The sequence below is a fragment of the Carettochelys insculpta genome, chromosome 31 (genome assembly GCF_033958435.1).
Source record: "Carettochelys insculpta isolate YL-2023 chromosome 31, ASM3395843v1, whole genome shotgun sequence".
NCBI classification, from domain to species: Eukaryota; Metazoa; Chordata; order Testudines; family Carettochelyidae; genus Carettochelys; species Carettochelys insculpta.
This window is the reverse complement of record NC_134167.1, coordinates 12362222-12380603: the sequence shown is the minus strand read 5'-3', so window position 1 is coordinate 12380603 and position 18382 is coordinate 12362222. Positions and strand designations below refer to the sequence as shown.

General features: G+C 55.0%; 1 protein-coding gene across 1 annotated transcript in view; it reads right to left on the bottom strand.

The window, feature by feature from the left end:
* PROM2 (prominin 2) overlaps positions 1-17164 on the bottom strand; it is a 32949-nt gene extending 15785 nt beyond the window's left edge. The window contains exons 1-12 of the mRNA XM_074981815.1: positions 16900-17164; positions 15921-15970; positions 15212-15414; positions 14462-14582; positions 9515-9578; positions 8283-8372; positions 5966-6165; positions 5704-5778; positions 5549-5612; positions 4258-4417; positions 2664-2816; positions 220-343 (exon numbers count right to left, since the gene is read on the bottom strand). Of these exons, the coding sequence (XP_074837916.1) occupies positions 220-343; positions 2664-2816; positions 4258-4417; positions 5549-5612; positions 5704-5778; positions 5966-6165; positions 8283-8372; positions 9515-9578; positions 14462-14582; positions 15212-15414; positions 15921-15970; positions 16900-17164 (1569 nt within the window). The remainder of the gene's footprint in view (positions 1-219; positions 344-2663; positions 2817-4257; positions 4418-5548; positions 5613-5703; positions 5779-5965; positions 6166-8282; positions 8373-9514; positions 9579-14461; positions 14583-15211; positions 15415-15920; positions 15971-16899) is intronic.
* Positions 17165-18382: the final 1218 nt, after the last annotated feature.

Below are 18382 nucleotides of genomic sequence, written 5' to 3'. Positions count from 1 at the left end.
CCTCCAGTGGCCTGGCAAATTCTCTTCTTCAGCACCAGTCAGGTCCCGAGGGTGCCGGACTACAGAGGCTCAACCTGAACAGCCCTTCAGGTCCTGGTTCACGCTTATCCACACTTGTGTGAATGGTTCAGTCCCACGTGTGGGGACTCTAATCTCATGGTTGCCCCCATCTCCAGCCCAGCGTGCCAGGTTCTGCACACCAAGAAAGCAGGGACCCACCTTGTAAATCTCCCGATTGGCCCAGTTCTTACACACCAGCGTCTGGACATTGCCCCCGACCAGAAACGTGGCGAAGACCAAGAGTATCAGGAGCCAGGAGAAGAGGAAGCTGAAGACAACGCCACTGCGAGAGAGAAGGAGACACATCACAAGAAGTCCTCCTTGCTAGCATGCAGTGACTGCGGGGACAAGTAGGGAGGGCAAACTGGGAGCTGCCCTGCTTCTCTGGGGAGTCCCTGGCATCCACATGCCTGTCTCTGCAGCTCCAAGGACCCATGCCGCCTCACTGCCTCACCCGCGCCAGAAGGTGCAGGAAGGAGGAGTCTGGGGGGATGCTGCAGTACCCCCCCAGGCCTTCCACCCGGCTTCCCCACTCCCAGGGGCTGGCCCCACTGCCAGCTGATACCCAGGCCTCCAGGCAGCCTCCCTGGGGTTCCACCAGCCCTGTGTCCTAGCCTCCAGGTGGTCTTTCTGTGTCCTGCTGGCCCCACTGGCTTCAGCACCACCTGGGGTCCTGCACCCGCTGTCTGCAGCCTGCCGTCCATGGGGTTCTGACAGGCTGGGTTACCAATTCTTCTGGCCCAGATAGATCAGTCACCATTAGCAGGAATGGAGTCTGGCCCGGGAGAGCTGGCAAGCCTAGGTGTGACCCAGCCAGGGGCGGTGAGGGGTGCAAAAAGTGCGGGGGGGGCACAGCTCTACACCCCCCCCCAAAAATAGCTCCAGAGCCCCTGGCACGTGCTGGGCAGGTGAGAGTCCACTCCCACCACAGGACAACGCCCCAGGGACCGGAGCAGCTGCTGCCGCTGTATGGCGCGTAGTCCCAGGCCAGGGCAGCAATGCGCACTCCAGCTTAATGCTGTCCCCGCCGGAACAGGAGACAGCAGCCTCGCCAGAGGCCTGTCTACTGCACCCTCGCCGGGCTGGGAACGGAGCAGGAGAGACCCACGCCAGCTCGCGGCATGTCTACACGGCAAGGAGAGGAGGGACTTCCAGCCGCGCACGGGTCCCCGGTGGGCTTAGCAGCTGCTGCGGCTTGGCCTGTGCAATGGCAAGAGCAAAGCAGGCACAGGAGTGTGGGTCGGCGTGTGCTGCAGTCACGCCTCTGGCTGTGGAATAAACGCAGCATATGTCTCACAGGGCTCATCAGCCGGCAGGTCTCTCTGCTTGGAGGGAGTCCAGGCTCCAGCCGGCTCGGCGGTGAGGGCAGTGAGATGGAGCCTTTCTCAAGTGCACAAACCAGGCGAGACACTCGCTGACAACGGGGGACGTAAGCCAGTGTGCTGGGGCAGCGCAATGGGAAGAGACTGGCCGGCGCGGGGCTGGCTTGGGAAGCTGCTGCCGCCCTGGGCTGCGTGGCCACAGCACACCCATGCTGTAGCCCAGGTGCCTGGGCAGATGGACAACACGTTCCCCCCTGTTCCAGCCAGCCCTGAGGAGCTGGTACCCAGGCAGCCACAGTGGCCAAATGCTCAGCCCCAAGCTCCAAACATATCTCCCCCTAGCTCCCTGTCCTGAGCCCCCCACGCCGACCCCCTGCCCTGAGCCCCCCACGCCTACCACCACACCGACCCCTTCCCTGAGTGGTGCTGCTGCAGCAATTTAAAGGGCCCAGGGCTCCAGCCACCACCACTCCTGCAGTAGCAGCACCAGTGCCCCGGGCCCCTTTAAATCGCTGGGCCCCTTTTGCTCCCCATGTCGGTGGGCCTGCCAGTACCAGCCATACTCAGGCCACTGGGTCAGATGTCCCCAGGGAGCATTTTAGCAAGAGGGGGAGCAGCCTGTCAGCCGTCACTGTGGAGATCACAGAGGAGGAGAAACGAGGACCTCTGTTGTCTCCTAGCCAACCCCCTTTGTGTGTACCCCAGGCCCATCCACCCATCCCAGTGGAGAGCCTCCCAGTTAAGGGAGGGCTGGAGTGCCAGCCACTCCCAATGCCACATCCCCAGCACAAAGTTTAAGGCCAGCTGGGGCCAGCAGACACTCTAGTCCAGGGATTCCCAACCTATGGGTTGGGACCCAAACATGGGCAGCAATTAGATTTGTTAAGGGTCACCAGCAGCTCGGAGCTGCACGTGGCTCTCAAAGAAGCCATTTGCAGCTCCTTAACGATGCCACATCCAGCAGCTTCTGCTGTCAAAAGAGCAGCAATTACGCATTACCAAGGCAGCTTCTCCACCTTTGACATCTGTAGCCCCCCCAGGCAAGCCACTCAATAGACTCATGCAGTAAATAATTTTCGCCCCCCTCCACCCTTGGGTCACCAAGTCTTCCTGAGTTGTCAAAATAGGTCCCCGCCTGGAAAAGGTTGGGAACCGCTGCTAGTCTGACTGCGTAGCACAGGCCACTGACAGCAGAGTGACGCTCTCTCCCCATCGGCCCTGCCAAGGTTTGAGGGCCCTAAACTCGTCCCCATCCCGACCAGGATAGGAATAGTCCCTTACACCAAAAGGAATTTGGCCCCAGCTTCTCCTCTGCTTTCATAGTCGCTTGGATCCTCCCGCCTGGCGAGCCCCCAGGCCCCAAGGGACAGCCCCAGGGTGTTATAAATCACAACCAGCAGGACCACGGAGCACAGGACCATGCCCACAATCCACCTGTGGAGGGAAGAGGTTAGAAGAGGTCAGGAGCCAGAGGGGAGGTTAAAGAACAAGTCCCCTGTTCTGCCTCATTCCCCCACCCCTGAGCCCGTCTCATCGCCTGCCGCAGCTGGGCACAAACCCTCAATCCCATCTCCAGTGCCAGCCCACAACCATGGTGAGCAGAGGCAGGAAGTCAAAGTCCATCCTTCAAGGGGGCAGAGGGGAGCAGTAACACTGTTGTTTTGTTTCAGGTGTCTGCCCAGGGCCGGATTAAAACTGAGCGCACCTGGACCATATAACCCTGACACAGCCGCAGGGTCACCCAGGACCTACCAGCTGGAAGTAAAGGGTGCAGCTGGAAAGTTTTCAGAAGAGGACTCTCAGCTGCCACATTGCTTCAGTCCAGGACTAGCTGGTCCTGGTACGCTTCATCCTGGACCCCTTAGAGCAGGGGTGCGCAGAGTGGAGGGCAGGCCCCTGGCAGGGGCATGACATTTCATAACGGGGCTGCAGCGCGATCGGCCACTGGTTCTCAGGCTTATCCATCCCATTAAAAATGTTAAAATATGTTAGTTTTTATGTATCTGAATTCACATTTCTATACCGATTAATACAGATTTTACATTCTCCAGACTTATTTTCTTATACATGTCAAAAGGTTTTTAATTTTTTTCGTATGAATGTAACCGAAATGTTCATCAGCTTGGGTTACGTTAGGCAGGTTGCAGGCCCCTGATAACTACAGGAACAAAAACATAAAAAGTTTGCTCACCCCTGCCTTAAAGAACACATGCTAATTAGCTGTGTCTGCACTAGCCCCCTTCTTTCAGAAGGGGCATGGTAATGAGTAAGGTTGGAAGATGCTAATAAGGCACTGTCATGAATATGCAGTGCCTCATTAGCATAATTGTGTGCCACCCGTGGAGATGGGGACCTTTCAAAAGGACCCCCTGCTCTTGGAAAGCCCCTTTCTCCTATTATCAGGTATGAAGAAGGGGCTTTCGAAGTGCAGGGGGTCCTTTCAAAAGGCCCCCACCTCCACGGGCGGCGCATGATTCGAAAGCAGAACTTTCGAATTGCCATGTCTGCCATTATGCTAATTAGGTGATGCATATTCATGACAGAACCTTATTAGCTTCTTCTGACCTTGCTCATTACCATGCCCCTTCTGAAGGGAAGGGGCTAGTGTAGACACAGCTTATGTTTGTGTGCCTTCTGCTGGGGTGATCCTGTGGGTAACAGCCTACTACTGCTTCCTGCTCACAGAGTGACTCCTTTAGTTTAAAGGGTAGGAGGATGGAGGTTAAGACAAAGGATTTGAGCATTCCCAGAGGTTGCTTCTCATTTCATTTCCCCAGTTTGATACAGGTGTAACCTACTTTGCTCCTGATTCACACAGGTCTGAGCGCCGAATCAGGTCCATAGATTCAAACAGCTGCAGCCACTCCTCTATTACCTGTATGTCTCATAGTGCTTCACCTGCTGGAGGTAAGGGCCACTTCTGCGCTCCGCCTGCATCAGGGCATCTTTCAGGGGCTGAGTGTAATTGGGAACCGGGAAGCTGTCTGCGATACCTTGGAGCTTCCCGCTGACTTTGTTCACATCGTCCTTTAGCTCTGTGAGGTGAGAGGGGGAGATGTAGGAGGGATTTAGCTCAGCAGCTTGCAGGAAAGGGTGCAAGCAAGGGCTGGTCCTTCTCTGCTGTCCGAAGGGGCTGGATCTGACAGGACCATTCACAAGATACGTCCCACCTCTGTTCAGAGTGGACCCGCTTACCCCACCTGTGCTTAGGGGAGTCTGCCTCCACGTCTGGTGCAGCAAACACACCCTAACCCCAACCTCTGCCTGCCCCTCTGCAAAATGACAGGGCTTGGACCCATGTTTCAGGTACAGGCCGAGCTCTCAGGCTCAGACGGGGCATAGGACCCAGGTCCTGCACGCTTGCTGACCTCTGTCTGAGCAGTCTTAGTGTGGAGCACAGTGGGGTTTGAGCTCAAACCTAAGTCCAAGAGTGGGGCTACACTGTGGAGTAGTCAGACCCCCCAAGACTCCCATTACTCCAGTCGGAGCTATCTGTAATGGACAGGACATTGGCCTCCAGATAAATGCTACTCCCAGTTCTGCAACTGATGTGCTGGGTGACCTTCAGCCAGTCTCTTATCCTCTCACTCCTCGTCCGTCGTGCCTATGTAAGTGCCTGTCTGCTACTTAACTGCGGCAGCCACAGGGGGGGCCTGGTCTTTGCTGTGGTTCTTTGGCTGAGTCTTTCACTCCCCTAAGGTTTAGTGCCTTTCAGTGTTGCCACTACTCATGCCAATTTTTAAGGGTTTAGGACCCCAATGTAAAGATCTGGTTTTTTCTTGTAGTTCCACTGAACACAAGTAGGATGATTTCCCAGGCCCAGATGTTCAAAGATATTGAGGTGCTTAACTTCCATTGATTTCAGCCAAACTTTGGTGGCTAATTCCTCTGAGGACGTGGGCCCCTAAGCCTGGCAGGCACACAGATTAAAGGATACCACCAAGCAAGAGATAACAAAAGTAGAGTCCCCAGAGAGCACAGGGTGTCCATATCCCAACAGTCTGCAGCCATACTGGGAGCAAAAAGGCTGCTGTCTCTGCAGCCAGGCTTTGGTCTTAGAAACGTAAAGGGCCAGGTCTCAAGAACCAAAGACACTGTAGTTTCATAGCTCCACGATATAGTTTGAAAATGCAGCACCCAACTGACCATGGAAGGGTTTGGCTCACCCTGCACAACCTGGGCCATCTTCACAATGGCGTAGTCTGGCATCGAGTTGAAGCTCCTGTTGCCCTGGGAGAGCAAAAAGAGATGTTTTCACCCCCCACAAAATTGGATCAGCTTTTAGTTTGCAAACAGGCCCCCAGCCTGGTGAGTCACATACCTGGTGAATCAAGTCTGGGAAGTTAGCTTTGGGGAGACCATGCAGTGTCTTCAGAACATGTTCCACCGAGGGAACCTGCAAGAAGAAACCATCATTCCATGAACTGCCAAGTTCCCCTCTAAGACTTGGCAAACAGTGTCCCATCTGAGCCAGCGCACGTGGGCGGAGTGGCACATAGGGAATGGACACAAAGGTGTGCAAGTGGCAAGAGGGACCCCGTCGCTCCATCCGACCTGGGAGGAGAAGGCTCTCCAGCACTCACCTTCCTGTAGTCGGCTAGCGGTTCCAAGCTCTGGGCTTTGCCCAGTGCCCTAGCACAGGATATACAACGTGGATCATCCAGGAGGGAGACAGCGCTCGCCCTGCGCTCTCTCAGTGCCAGCGCCAGCTTGCCCTGGTAATGGATCAGCGTCCCCATGGTCTTGTTCAGAATCTGTAAATGGTGCAGCGAGTTCTGCAGGTCTTAAAGAGAAAGCCCAAGGCTAGTTCTGACGCATGGTTCCATGTGCGCCACTAACACCAGTCCCCCCTGGGCAGGCTTGCTCCACACCCTCCTGACTCGCTACTACACGAGTAGCAACAGAGCCACTCAACAGGCTGTTGTCTCCAGTGCACATCCACCTCCCTCCCCGCAAAACGCCGGGCAGCAGCAGACGAGGCGAGTGGAACAGAGGAAGTTCTGAGGTCAAAGGCATCTTCAGGCTACGGAGGTGTGATGCCACTTGGCATATGGGCAACCCTTTACGGTATTGCTGATAACGGCATTATAAAACTACAAGGAATCTGACCAGCTATCCCGTGTAAGGTGTCTACGGAAGCGCTATGATTTGCACATAGGATGATCTTGTTCACATGTTGGTTTTGCCTTTTGTATCACAAGTTACAGACAGGAAGGGCTGAGCTGTGTTTCCAAGCTTGTGCTGCGCTGCCAGGAGACAACCCCAGATGGATCAGCCTCAGCACCGTATAGCCTGTTTGTTGGCCCATCAAAGGCTGTACAGGGAATCCATGGAAGGAAGCCAGGGGAGACGCCTTATGACTCAGGAAGGCATGGAGGGGCATGCCTATGAAGAAAGCTCGAAGGCTTTTCCAAGCCACATGCTGTTCAGCTTGTGCTTGAGACACAGGAAGTACCAGCCACACAGCAAAAGGAATATAAAAGGCAGGTACATCTCCATTTCCTGCTCCTTACTTCTGCAGTAACTCTTCTACAAACTAAAGCTCTGAACAAAGTACAGGTTAAACCTCTCTTGTCCAGCACCCTCAGGACCTGACCAGTGCTGGGCGAGAGAATTTGCCGGACAATGGGAGGTCAATATCTTCTAGCATATTACCAACACTTCCACTGCTGACTGGGCTCTTAGAAGATACTTAGGGGTAAATTACAGCTAAATAACAGCACAGAACACTGGGAGCCAGGACTGGTGGCTGGAAACAAGCTTCGCAGGACCGTGGGAAACTTGGACACACCCATGATAAGTGGGTGTTTGGCTAACTAAAATCATGCCAGATTATGGAGTTTGCTAGATGAGAGAGTTCCAGATTAGAGAAGTTCATCCTGTACTGAATATCCAAGCTGCAGCTGTGTTCCCCAGTCAAGCCAGCAAAATCCCTGCTAAGAACCTGGTATAGGGACTTTGAAGTCTGTGTAGGTATCTGAGTGCTTTATCATTTAACAACCCTCTTCTTCTTCTTTTTTCTTTATAATAAACCTTTCCTTTGAGACGCTAAAGGATTGCCTGGCTGTGCGGTATTTTGAGCAAGATCCAAACTGATATTGACCTGGTAACATGCCTGACTCTTTCGGGGCAAAAGAACATTTTGTATATGTGAGCAGAGTTTTTAAATAACTTCTCGCTGTTCTGAACCCTGGTGCTGACTGGGAGCCAGAGAACAGGAATGCAGTGCAGGAGGTGGTGTAATTTCTTTTCTTTTTAGTCTTCTAGTAACTAGCCTGGGGGATCAGCAGCATGGTGAGCTTAACTTTAATGTTATCCACCAGCTGTGGGAGTACCTGCTCTTCTTTTGGCATCATGTGATGTTGGGAAGACTGGGACTTCAGCATGGTTCAATAAAGAGCTAGATAAATTCGTGGAGGTTAGGGCCATCAGAGGCTATTGGCCAGGACGGGCAGGAATGGTGTCCTGAGCCTCTCTTTGTCAGAAGCTGGGAATGGGTGTCAGGAGAGGCATCGCTCAATGACTACCTGTTCTGTTCACTCCCTTTGGGCCATCTGGCATTGGCCACTGTTGGCAGACAGGATAATGGGCTAGATGGAGCTTTGGGCTGACCAAGTATGGCCGTTCTGCTGTTGTTATGTGCTCACCTTGGCACTTTCAGTGAGGGCTTCCCTGAGCACCCGAGGTCACAGGTGAGGTGTGAGATAGGGCAGAGGGAGAGGCAGGGATCCCAGTGGCAGGCAGAGAGGATATCCGGAAGCCGAACTTTGGATCCATCCCTGCCCTAGTCTGTCACGAGGAGGCTCCACCACGCTGGAGGACTCTGAAGTCCACGCCTTTCGTTTCTGCCAGTGAAAGAGGACACTTCCACCCACAGGTAAAAGGGAGCATCCATCTTACCTTGTCCTCTAGCCTGCATGGCCTCCAGTGCCGAATACACCCGCTCCTTCAGCTGCGAATGGATGCTGAGGCCGATGCTGCGGCTGACATCTGGAAGGCAACAAACCGCCCCTTCTGAGTTGCGGCCTCCGCCCTGCACAGGGCGGACGCTGCTCTGATTCGCAAAGGGGAAGACGCTGCCCGCTGCTGTTGTGGCAGAGTCTTGCCACACACACAGAGACCTAGAGTTTGGAGTCTGGAAACTCAGCTTTATACACACCAAACCTGAGCATACGGACACCTCCTACAGCAGCCTGGCTCCATCACCCCTGTGGGCTGCAGCCATCAGATGGCATTGTCCCTCACGAGCACACACAAAGCAAGTGCGTTGCACAAAGCCAGCTTCATTGATTTCCATGATGTTGTGCTGATAACTGAGAGCAGGGTCTGGCTTCTTCCTTTCCCTCGTGACTAACCTTGGAGATGTCCATCAAGGCTTGCTCCAAATCCCTCTGCAGATTGGACAGCCTACACTGGCTTGAGCCAATAATGAAGAACCACTCCCATCTCCACCGAGGGTTCGGGAGAAGCTCCTCCTGCCTCCAAGGGGGCTTCGTGTAGGTTGGAGCGAGGGCCAAGGACATGCACAGGAGATGTCTGTGGATGCTTGGGACTGGGTTAACACACAGCTTCTGGGAAATGGCTCCTTGTCATGTCAGAAGACTATTGTGTGGCCCAGTAGGCATTTTCCTTTTGCAGAGCAAGCACTGAGAAAGACCCCAGTGTCTGGGGTATAGTTTGTTTGGGACCATGGGAAGCATTTTCCTATTCGACCAGGATAAGTCAAGTCCCAGCTTAACAAAGCCCTGGCTGGGATGATTTAGTTGGGGTTGGTCCTGCTTTGGGCAGGGGGCTGGATTCGATGACCTCCTGAGGTCCCTTCCAGCCCTGGGATTCTAGGATTCTACAAGCATAAGGCTGATCAGGGAGTGCAAACACTGTGGATTTGGTGGGTACCCCCTCTGGGGCTGAATGACTTGATTGGGCTCCCATCCAAACCCAGGGGAACTTCGCCAGGACATGGACAGCGTAAGGGAGACATGGTCATGCAGAGAACATGTGACCGCTGTTCAGAAAGGGGAGCTGGGACTAGGGACCATAAAGCTTCTCTCCTCTCCCCCAGTGCCCCAGGAACAAGGGGGATTACTCTGGCCGAGACGAGAAAAGGCTGAGGCCAACGGCCAGACACTCACTGTCCAGGTCGCTGATTATTTGCTGCCTGGGCACCGCAAACTGCTCCACGACGGACTGTGCCCCCTGCCGGAGAGAGAAGCAGAGAAAAGTCTCCCTCAGCCCCCTGCAGGTTGCATCAACAGGGTCATTTGCTTTGGGATTCACCGTTCCTTGGGCCTGTTCAGGCCCGGCTCCTTGTGCTCCTGCCCCGGGCAGGCTCCCCAGTGTGAGTGGACGACACGGGGGTTCGTTCTATTCCATGCAGCCACAGCAGTTTTGTGCAGAAATAAGACTTAAACCCCAGCACCCAGCGCCTTCCTGTTCTCTCCAGGCAGTAATGACCCACCTGGCTCTCCTGAGGGATCATCCCGCTCAGTCTTTGTCCTGTTTGCAATGGCTCTGACTGTAATGAGATGAGTCAGCTGACCATGACCCAGGCCGAATCACAGTCACCACTGTGTGGTGGTTACCAGCTGCTGCTAGTGGGATCCCGTCATGTCTGGTTCCCTCTTGCCAGCACCATGGTCCCTAACTCCACCCCCCCAAGTCGTGGTCTGACCACTTTGTAGTGCAGACAAGGGCTTTCAGACATGATTAGGGGCATGGAACCGGTGCCATATGAAGAAAGATCGACAGGACTGGGACTTTTCCGCTTAGAAAAGAGGAGACTTGGGGGATATGACAGAGGTCTATAAAATCATGGCTGGTGTGGAAAAAGCAAATAAGGAAAAGTTATTTACTTGTTTCCGTAACACAAGAACTAGGGGCCCCCCAAGGAAATTAGTGGGCAGCAGGTTTAAAACTAACTAAAGGAAGTTCTTCTTCAAACCAGCGCACGGTCGGCCTGTGGAACTCCTCGCCAGAGGAGGTTGTGAAGACCAAGACTTTAACAGGGTCCAAAAAAGAGATAGATAAACTCATAGAAGGTTAGGCCCTCCAGTGGCTGCTAGGGTAGGAACGGTGTTCCCAGCCTCTGCTCGTCAGTGTTTGGAAATGGGTGACCACGGAGGGATCGCTTGATTCCCTGTTCTGTCCACTCCCTCTGGGGCATCTGGCACTGGTCTCTGCCAGAAGACAGGACACTGGGCTGGATGGACCTTTGGTCTGACCCAGTGTGGCCGTTCTTATGTTCTTATATTTCCACTGGCATGGACGGAGCCTAGATCTCCCATCCGGCAGATTGCATAGCTCCTCAGGAACCGCATCACTGACTTCTCCATCCACCATGCAATGGTGGGATCCTTGTTTCCTGGCCAAATTTCCACTCAGCCTTAGAGAGTGGTCCAACCTTAAACAAGAAGCTCTTAACTCCGCACAGCCGTAGCTCTCTGTTCGCTCACCCAGCCGCCGCTGAGTGGACTAAGCTGTCTGCTTGGCCCTGGGCTCTCTAGGCAGGTGCTGGTACAGGGACCCAGGAGGGCTTCTGGGAGAGATGTATTTATGGCACCCTCCAGACCTGCCCTTCAACACACAGCTCCCAAATCATGGGCGGCACCCACCAAGGTCACCACTGGAGAAGGCTCCATCAAGTGCTGGGCGGCCAGGGGAGCTCACCTCTTTAGCCTGCTCCGGTCGGTGCCATGGGAAAAATCCAGGCCCTTGGGCAAAGCTTGAATGTTTGAAATCCCCCTCCCTGCACCGGCAGTAGGTCCTCCAGCTGCCCTCCCCAGTCCCAGGGCTGCGGTACCCTTTCCAGCCCCTACGCACAGGGATATTGGCAGCATCACACGCCCACTGGCTTTGCTCCTGCTTCCGTCCAAACCTCAGCTCTGCAGACCCACCTAGGGGCCAGGTGCAGATCAGTGGGGCTGAAGTGAGGAAACAGAGGATTTAGCCCTACGAGAATGGAAACGCCATTGCACTAGAGCACCGACCACTAAGAACTGTGCATCTCGCCCGTTCCACACTCAGGTCTGTGGCTCTCCTGCACCAAAATCCCACTCCGCCAGCAAAGTTCCAGCCCTGCCTGGGCTCTGTGTGGCTGGACCTGGCTGCACTGCAGTGCAGAATGCAGATTGTGCCACCAGCCCGGCCAGGCAGCAGCAGGGAGGGAAGGAAAGGACACTTTGCAATTAAAAATGCATGTTTAATGAAGCTGCAGCACATGGTGCCTGCTCCAGCAGCGAAACCAGCCCAGCCCCAGCAGGCAGACAGCCCTGCGCTGGGAGGACCTAGGAGAAGCCCACAGAACAGCCAGGAAATAGATGAAGATCAGAGGCTGAGGCTGGGTAGGGGGCCATAAAATGGGATTTTCTCTCCAACAGAAGCAGAAAACACCAGGGGGCTGTACTGGGGCAAGGAAGGGGTTAAGGCAGGCTAGCGGGAACCAGCACAGCACTCCAGCCAATGGATGAAAAGCTCCTGGAGGGAGCCAATCATAAGGCAGCTTGCTGGAGCAGCCCTGTATATAAGCAGCAACTCCAGCAGGGCTGGGGTATTTGGGTCCTGGCTAGGGAATGTGCAGGATCAGCTTGTGTGAGAGAGTGCCTTAGCTTGGGCAGGACAAGGGGGTCTTGGGGAAGGTTCTAGCCTGATTCGTGCCAGACTGTATGTCCTGGGGTAGAGGCCCAGGAGGTGCAAGGGATCCAAGGGGAGGTAACTCAGGAAGAGAGGCAATGAAGGGCAGGATAGGAGAGGACAAGGCTGCCTCCAGAGGGTCCCTGGACTGCATCTCGGAGTAGTGGGTGGATTTAAGTCTCTGCCTTCCCCTTGTGCCATGCCATTTCTGGCCAATCTGGGCTCTGGCTTGCTCCTGTGGTAGGGGGGCTAGAGAGAGGCTGCTCCTGCTGTAGGGGTGAGCACCCTGAACAAGGGCTGCTAGTAGCCCCAGGAGGGTGGGAGGGATGGTAGTGGGCCCAGTGCCCCAAAGAGGACTCGGTGCTGATGTGGGTCCTGAACGCAGCATGGACCAGAGTGGGGAGCAGTGGCAGATGACGCACCGGCCCCGCAGAGGTGCCCTGCTGAGGAGAGCAAGCTACTTCCCTCCTCCAAGAGCTGGACGTGCCGTGGCGGTGAGTGTGCCTTGTGACAGGGCCCGAGGCAGAGAAGAGCAGCTGGGGGTGCTGGTGAAGGCATGACCCCAATCTGCATTGCTCTGGAGAAAGCTGGGGGCACCCTGGAAATTGGGTTGCCATCCCTCCAGGATTGCCCTGGCGGCTCCAGGAGTTACATACTCGTCTTAATTAATGACTGTGGCCTGTGATATAACCTGGGGAGATCTGGCCAACCAAAGCTGGCAACCCAACCCTACCCTACCCAACCTCCCTTCCCCCTGCTCTAGCCAGCCTCAGCCCCAGCCACTTCCACAGGTGGGTTTAGCCACGCTGGGTGGAGACTGCCTCTAAGCCCTGCCCACAGGAGGGAAGGAGGAGCTGCTGAGAACTTGGTCTGAGGCCCCTCTGCTCGTCTCGCAGGGAGGGGGTGGGGGAGTCTCTGGAGGGAGCTCCACTCAGTCTCTCATGCAGGAGCCGAGAGGGGGAGGAAGCCACCAGCCAGGCTGCTCCTGTGCTGCATGGAAAGCAAAGCAGGCTGCAGCTGACTGTCCCTAGCTCCAGCTGGCATGTAGCGAGGCAGAGGACAGGGTCACCTGTGTGCCTGGTGGCAGGAAGGGGATGTGCCAGATCATGGGGAATGATCCTGCCCTTGGCTAATGTTCCCCAGGCCCGTAGGCAAGTGAGTGCACCTGGTTCCATCATGCTGGCAGTAACCCAGGGTGCACTGCCCCACCCCACATAATCATATAGAAAGGGAGGACTAGCTCAATGGCTTGACCACGGGTCTACTAAACGCAGGTTTCTGAGCTCAGTCCTTGAGCGGGCCATTTAGGGATCTGGGACAAGAATGTATGAGGGGAGGGTTAACTCACACATTTGAGCATTGGCCTACTAAACCCATAGTTGTAAGTTCAACCCATTTAGGGATCGGGGGAGAATAGATTAAAAAAAAGTCTGTGGGGTGATTGGTCCTGCTGTGAGTACGGGAGACTGGACTCCAGGACCTCTGAAGGTCCCTTCCACTTCTGAGATGGGCAAAGGTAAGTTTCATAAACATCTGTTGTTGGGATCACACAATAAATGAGCCTTCCCTTTTCCTAAATGCCCTGAACTTTGTTTTGAGCACACTAAAGCACTCTGACTATTTAACACAATGGCTTTGTTTCAGCATGGTAAATCTGTAGTGACCAGGAATGATTACATTATGCAGGTGTCAGAGGACACTGAGAAAATCTAAGCAGTTTATATTTTCCATCTAGTTCTAAAACAGAAGAGCTGCAACATGTTCAGTGTTTCCATAATATTTAATGTTGTATTCAGCAGGAGAGCTGACTTGCCTTTACCAACCAAGATTTTGCACACAAATCTGACCAACTTCAGGGTTTATCAAAAAACCTGTGACTGATGGTCTTTTATCCCCAGTTTAGGGTTTTTAATTAGCTGCCTTCTGTGTGTCCAGTCATGGTGACATGCAGGGTAAAACGAGCTGTTTTCTTTAGAGGGAAACTGTAGATGGTTGCTACCTGTGAGTTCAGGGATTCAGCTGGATGGAGTGAGCAAAAGGGGAGGGAAAAGAGGGAGAGAATGGGAAGGGGGCAGGGCATTGACAAAGTGAGGGCAGGGCCTGTGCAGAGCAGTGGTGAAGTGTGCATGGGTCTGCAGAGTGGGGCGTTTGCCTTCCCAAGCAGCGCTCGGGCAGCTGCCCCGGAAGGATTCAGGGGTGACCCAGCTGATTGGCACAGCACCTGTAGCCGGGAGCCTGTGTGTCTATTGGTGGTGCACATCTGCACAGGACTCAGTGCACATAAAATTCATTCTGCACATGGATGCAAATAATCAGTGGGAGCCCTGCTGCATGCTTCTCCCTCCCCAGCACAGAGACCCCTGAGAGAGAGAGGGATCCTTACATGGAGGCTGTTCTGCCACCTGGCTCTGCGGGCTGGCCACCAACAGGGCAAGGAGGTTCAGGCTTACCTGTGGGATGCTGCTAATGTGCTGCCTCAGAGTACGTAGAGTGGCTGGCACAGCTCGGGTCCCGGGCTCCATCTGCTCCTTCACCCGCTGGTTGGCAATGAAAGCACAGATGACACCAGCCCTGCAGGGGATGAGACCAAACTGGCTCACCTAGGCTCAGTGCGCCGACGAGGGGCCAAATCTCTTTTTGGTCCACAACCCTGCCCGCAGGGTGGGGATTCTTCACACCCACCTCCGGGCTGCATGGCTGGCCTAACCCAGCCCCCAGGTCGGTGCAAACAGATCCAGACCTTGGCCTGGTTCAGATTCTCATCCCAGCTCTGTGCTGTCAGGAGGTGGCCAGAGAGGAAGGGGGGCAGGGGCTTGCCAGTGCGGTGAGGGGAAGATAAGCTGAAAATTCAGAATTTCAGGCCCCACTTCTCATATGCAGGCTCTGATTTGCAGTCCTGTTTTGGGGTGTCCTACCGCCTGCAGTGATGCCCAGATGGGGGCTGAGCCCCTGCTGGGATAGCCAGTGGGCCCTTGCCCCAGATCCTTTCCTGCATGGAGGACCCCGAATTCCCCTCGGCCCTGATGGGCCAGCCCCAGTGTCCAGGAAGTGCCCACAGGTAGACTGGCACCCAGCCCTGCCCCATGTGGTGCCTGGGGTATATTGTCCTTCACGGTGCACCCCCTTGCTAGGACTAGCTCCCTGTCCCATCCCCAGTGAGTGACCTGTGCTCCCCCAGCCCGCTGCTGGCCCGCACTCACAGGAGGATGGCGGTGGTGAGGGAGAGGCAGAGCATGAGGAGGTTGCGCCAGCAGGCCAGGGAACGGCGGTAGGCCTTGAGGCGGCCCCCGCAGCGCTGGCGGTGGCGGCAGCAGCAGAAGCACAGCCCGGCCGCCGGCACTGCCACGAAGAAGAGCACGGCTATCACGGCGCAGATGATGTAGCCCACCTGGTAGCGTGCCACCTGGGGGACGGAGCAGGAGCCTCCTCAGGGGGTGTTTCCCCCCTGGCCCCCATCCTCCCGCTCTCCCTTTCCCATGCCCTTCCCTTGTCCCACCCCCCAAAATATTCCCTTGTTCCCTCTGCTCCTCCTCAAACCCTCTGTGTCCCACCCACCCTCCATCTCCTGCATCTTCCCCTTGCCCTAGCACCATGCATCCCCCAATCTTACCTTGTCCTTCCATGTCCCCTCTTTGCCCCACCTGTTGCCCTTCCCTCCTGCCCCCTCTTCTTGCCCAAAACTCCTCCCATATCTTCTTCTGGACCCACCTCTCCACCTCCCCCTTCTGACACCACCCCCCATCCTACCTTAGGCCCCATCTTCACCCACCTTCTCACCCTGCGGTGGCCCAGGGAAATCCTGGTGCCCACCCAGGCAGCTGGCAGTGCCACAGCTGGGCCACTGGGAGGATACCCAAGGGGAGCTAGACCATGCCACCCAGGACCTGTATGAAGCCCAGACCTGCTCACCTGAGAGGCTCTGACTGAGGACGGCTGGTTGAGGGCCACTCGGAGCAGCTCTGGGAGACAAAACAAACGGCTGTAGAACAGCTGAACCAGCTAACTTGCCCCCTGCTGCCACCGTCCCCTCAGGATGCATCATGGACACTCTTCTGGTCCACCTTGCACCCACTGGTGGGGCCTTAGGGACTGGTTACTAAGGAACTCAGAGCCGCCAGTGCTCACAAGCCACTGTCAGGGCTAAACCTTCAGGCACACACATTTCTGATCAAACCCTTTTTATTACCTGGCAGAAAACACCAGTTGGATGGCCCCCAAAAGCCATGCCAATTCGTCCTGGTTTGGGCGAATTGTTTTGGCCCAAAACAACCCAGACAGCAAGTGAACATTGGAAAGTTTCCATGATATTCTTTTGTAACTGATCTCAAGTGCTGGCTCGGGGTGAGCAAAGTGGGGGACAGGCCCTTGAAATTGCCTATGCGGGGGTGCAGCACAATTGGCGGCTGTGTTCCAGGCTAATGTTGAAATGTTTTTTCTGTATGTGCATTCACGTTTCTGTACTGAGATTTCGTGTTCTACAGACATATTTTCTTACACTTGCTGAAAGGTGTTTTTTCAAAATTTCCTTCAGTTTGGATTACATTAGACAGGTTGGTTGCAGGGACGAAAAGTGGGGTTTGAAGTAAAAAGTTTGCTCACCCCTGCGTTAGAGAAACCCTTCAGCTCACACACAATGTTAGTGCTTGGCCCAAAAGAATTTTCCTGTGGCTTTTCAGTCTGCTGCAAACGTTGTTTGCTGGTTGGCTGCAAATGGATTTTTTCCCCTTTCCACCCCACTTCAACAAAGTGCCAGCAAACTAAAAACTGCTGTTGGCACAGCTTTAATTGGTGGGCAATGTACCTCGATGCCCTTCTCCGAGTGGGCACCGTTAGGTCCCTGGCATGGGGCGGGGGGATCCTAGGGCTCTCTGGCCCCCATCTGGCTCACCTGTGGGGAAAGGGTTTTGCTGTACCACGTCCAGGTAGTGCCGGACGACGCTGTAGAGCGGATCCAGGGAGCTCGGGACCCGGTGCTGTGCAGGAACCCGCTGGTCAGCCCCAATCTCCATGAACTGGTGGACAAGCAGAGGGTTTCCAGGCGGACATTGCTGGGAGCAAACCGGATCCAGAAGAATCCAGGCTAAGGCCAAAGATACATGTAGAGGCAGAGGTGATCTTGAACCCTGGACGCGTCTGAGACGAGGGACCTGCATTGGTTCAGAAACAGCCGGTGGGCTCTACAGCCTGGATTGCAGCGGAGCTCCAAGGAGACCCGGCCTCGGAAGCAGAGTCCCCCTCCTGCAGGGGCAGTGCCTGGAAGCGGCTGAGCCCAGAAGTCTCCTTGTGGGTACCCAGACCCCCTCGCAGCTCCCAGCTCCTGCATGCAAGGAGAGGCGTCCCTGGCTCTGGCACGCCCTCCTTTGCAGCTGATTCTCTCCTTGTGCAGTTCCTCAAACTGGCCCGACTGGTCTGATACCTCCCCAGGGCCCAGGCGCTGCAGTGGCTGGTTTCCCTCTGCTGGGGGATGGGGCAGGGTGGGGTGTGGTTCTTGTTCCAGCTGTCCCCTTTCGCAACCCCTCTGATTTACCCAGCTGCTGAGCTCTTCCAAGCCAGCCACTCTGTAAGGGTGGCCTGGAGAAACCAGGGGTGGAAGAGGGGACGGGGCCCTGTGCTGCCTTCGCTCTCTACACCCACACCAGGAACTGGCAATGGGGTCCCTCATGCCTGGGGCTGATAGCATCAAATAGCCACTTGCCTGTGAATGGGCAGTTTCAGGCACTTTTCATCCCCCTGTGTGCTCCCCATTCCCCAGGTGTCTGGTCTCCTCTGTGTAAGTTACAGCAGCCACAGGGCTGCTCTAGCTTATGCTGTCCTTCCTGCTGCCCCAGGGAACAATAGCATAGCTGGAGCTCCGTGCATGCCAGACATGACCCCCAACATGTTGCCTTAGAGGGGGATATGGAGGATCAATTGTCCAGCTCTGCTCCAGCACTTTAAATAGGGGTCCATACAGCCGAAAGAGAACCTGCTGCAGAAGGTTATAAAATGGAAGCTACCACTATTTAGGCGTATTTGCAGAATGAATGACAAACGAAAAATCAAGACCCTAGTATTCGGCATAATGGACAGCTTGAATAGGAGAGGCAGACCCCACAGAACGGATTAGATGATATAGTAGATTGGTGCAGAGTTAGTCTACAGAAACTAAGTCGCTCCACACTGGACAGGGAAAGATGGAAGGAAATAGCAAAAGAGGCCTCAGACACGAACAGGCATTGAGCCCACCATCGATGAAGAATCCTTGCTGGTTGTTTCCACCCACTTCCAGATCCCGTTACACTGCCAAAGAAGGTTGAACTGTTTGGTTTTCATTGCTAATCAGAGCATCGGGGAAATGACAGACAAGCGCCATTACTCCCGGGGGAGATGGG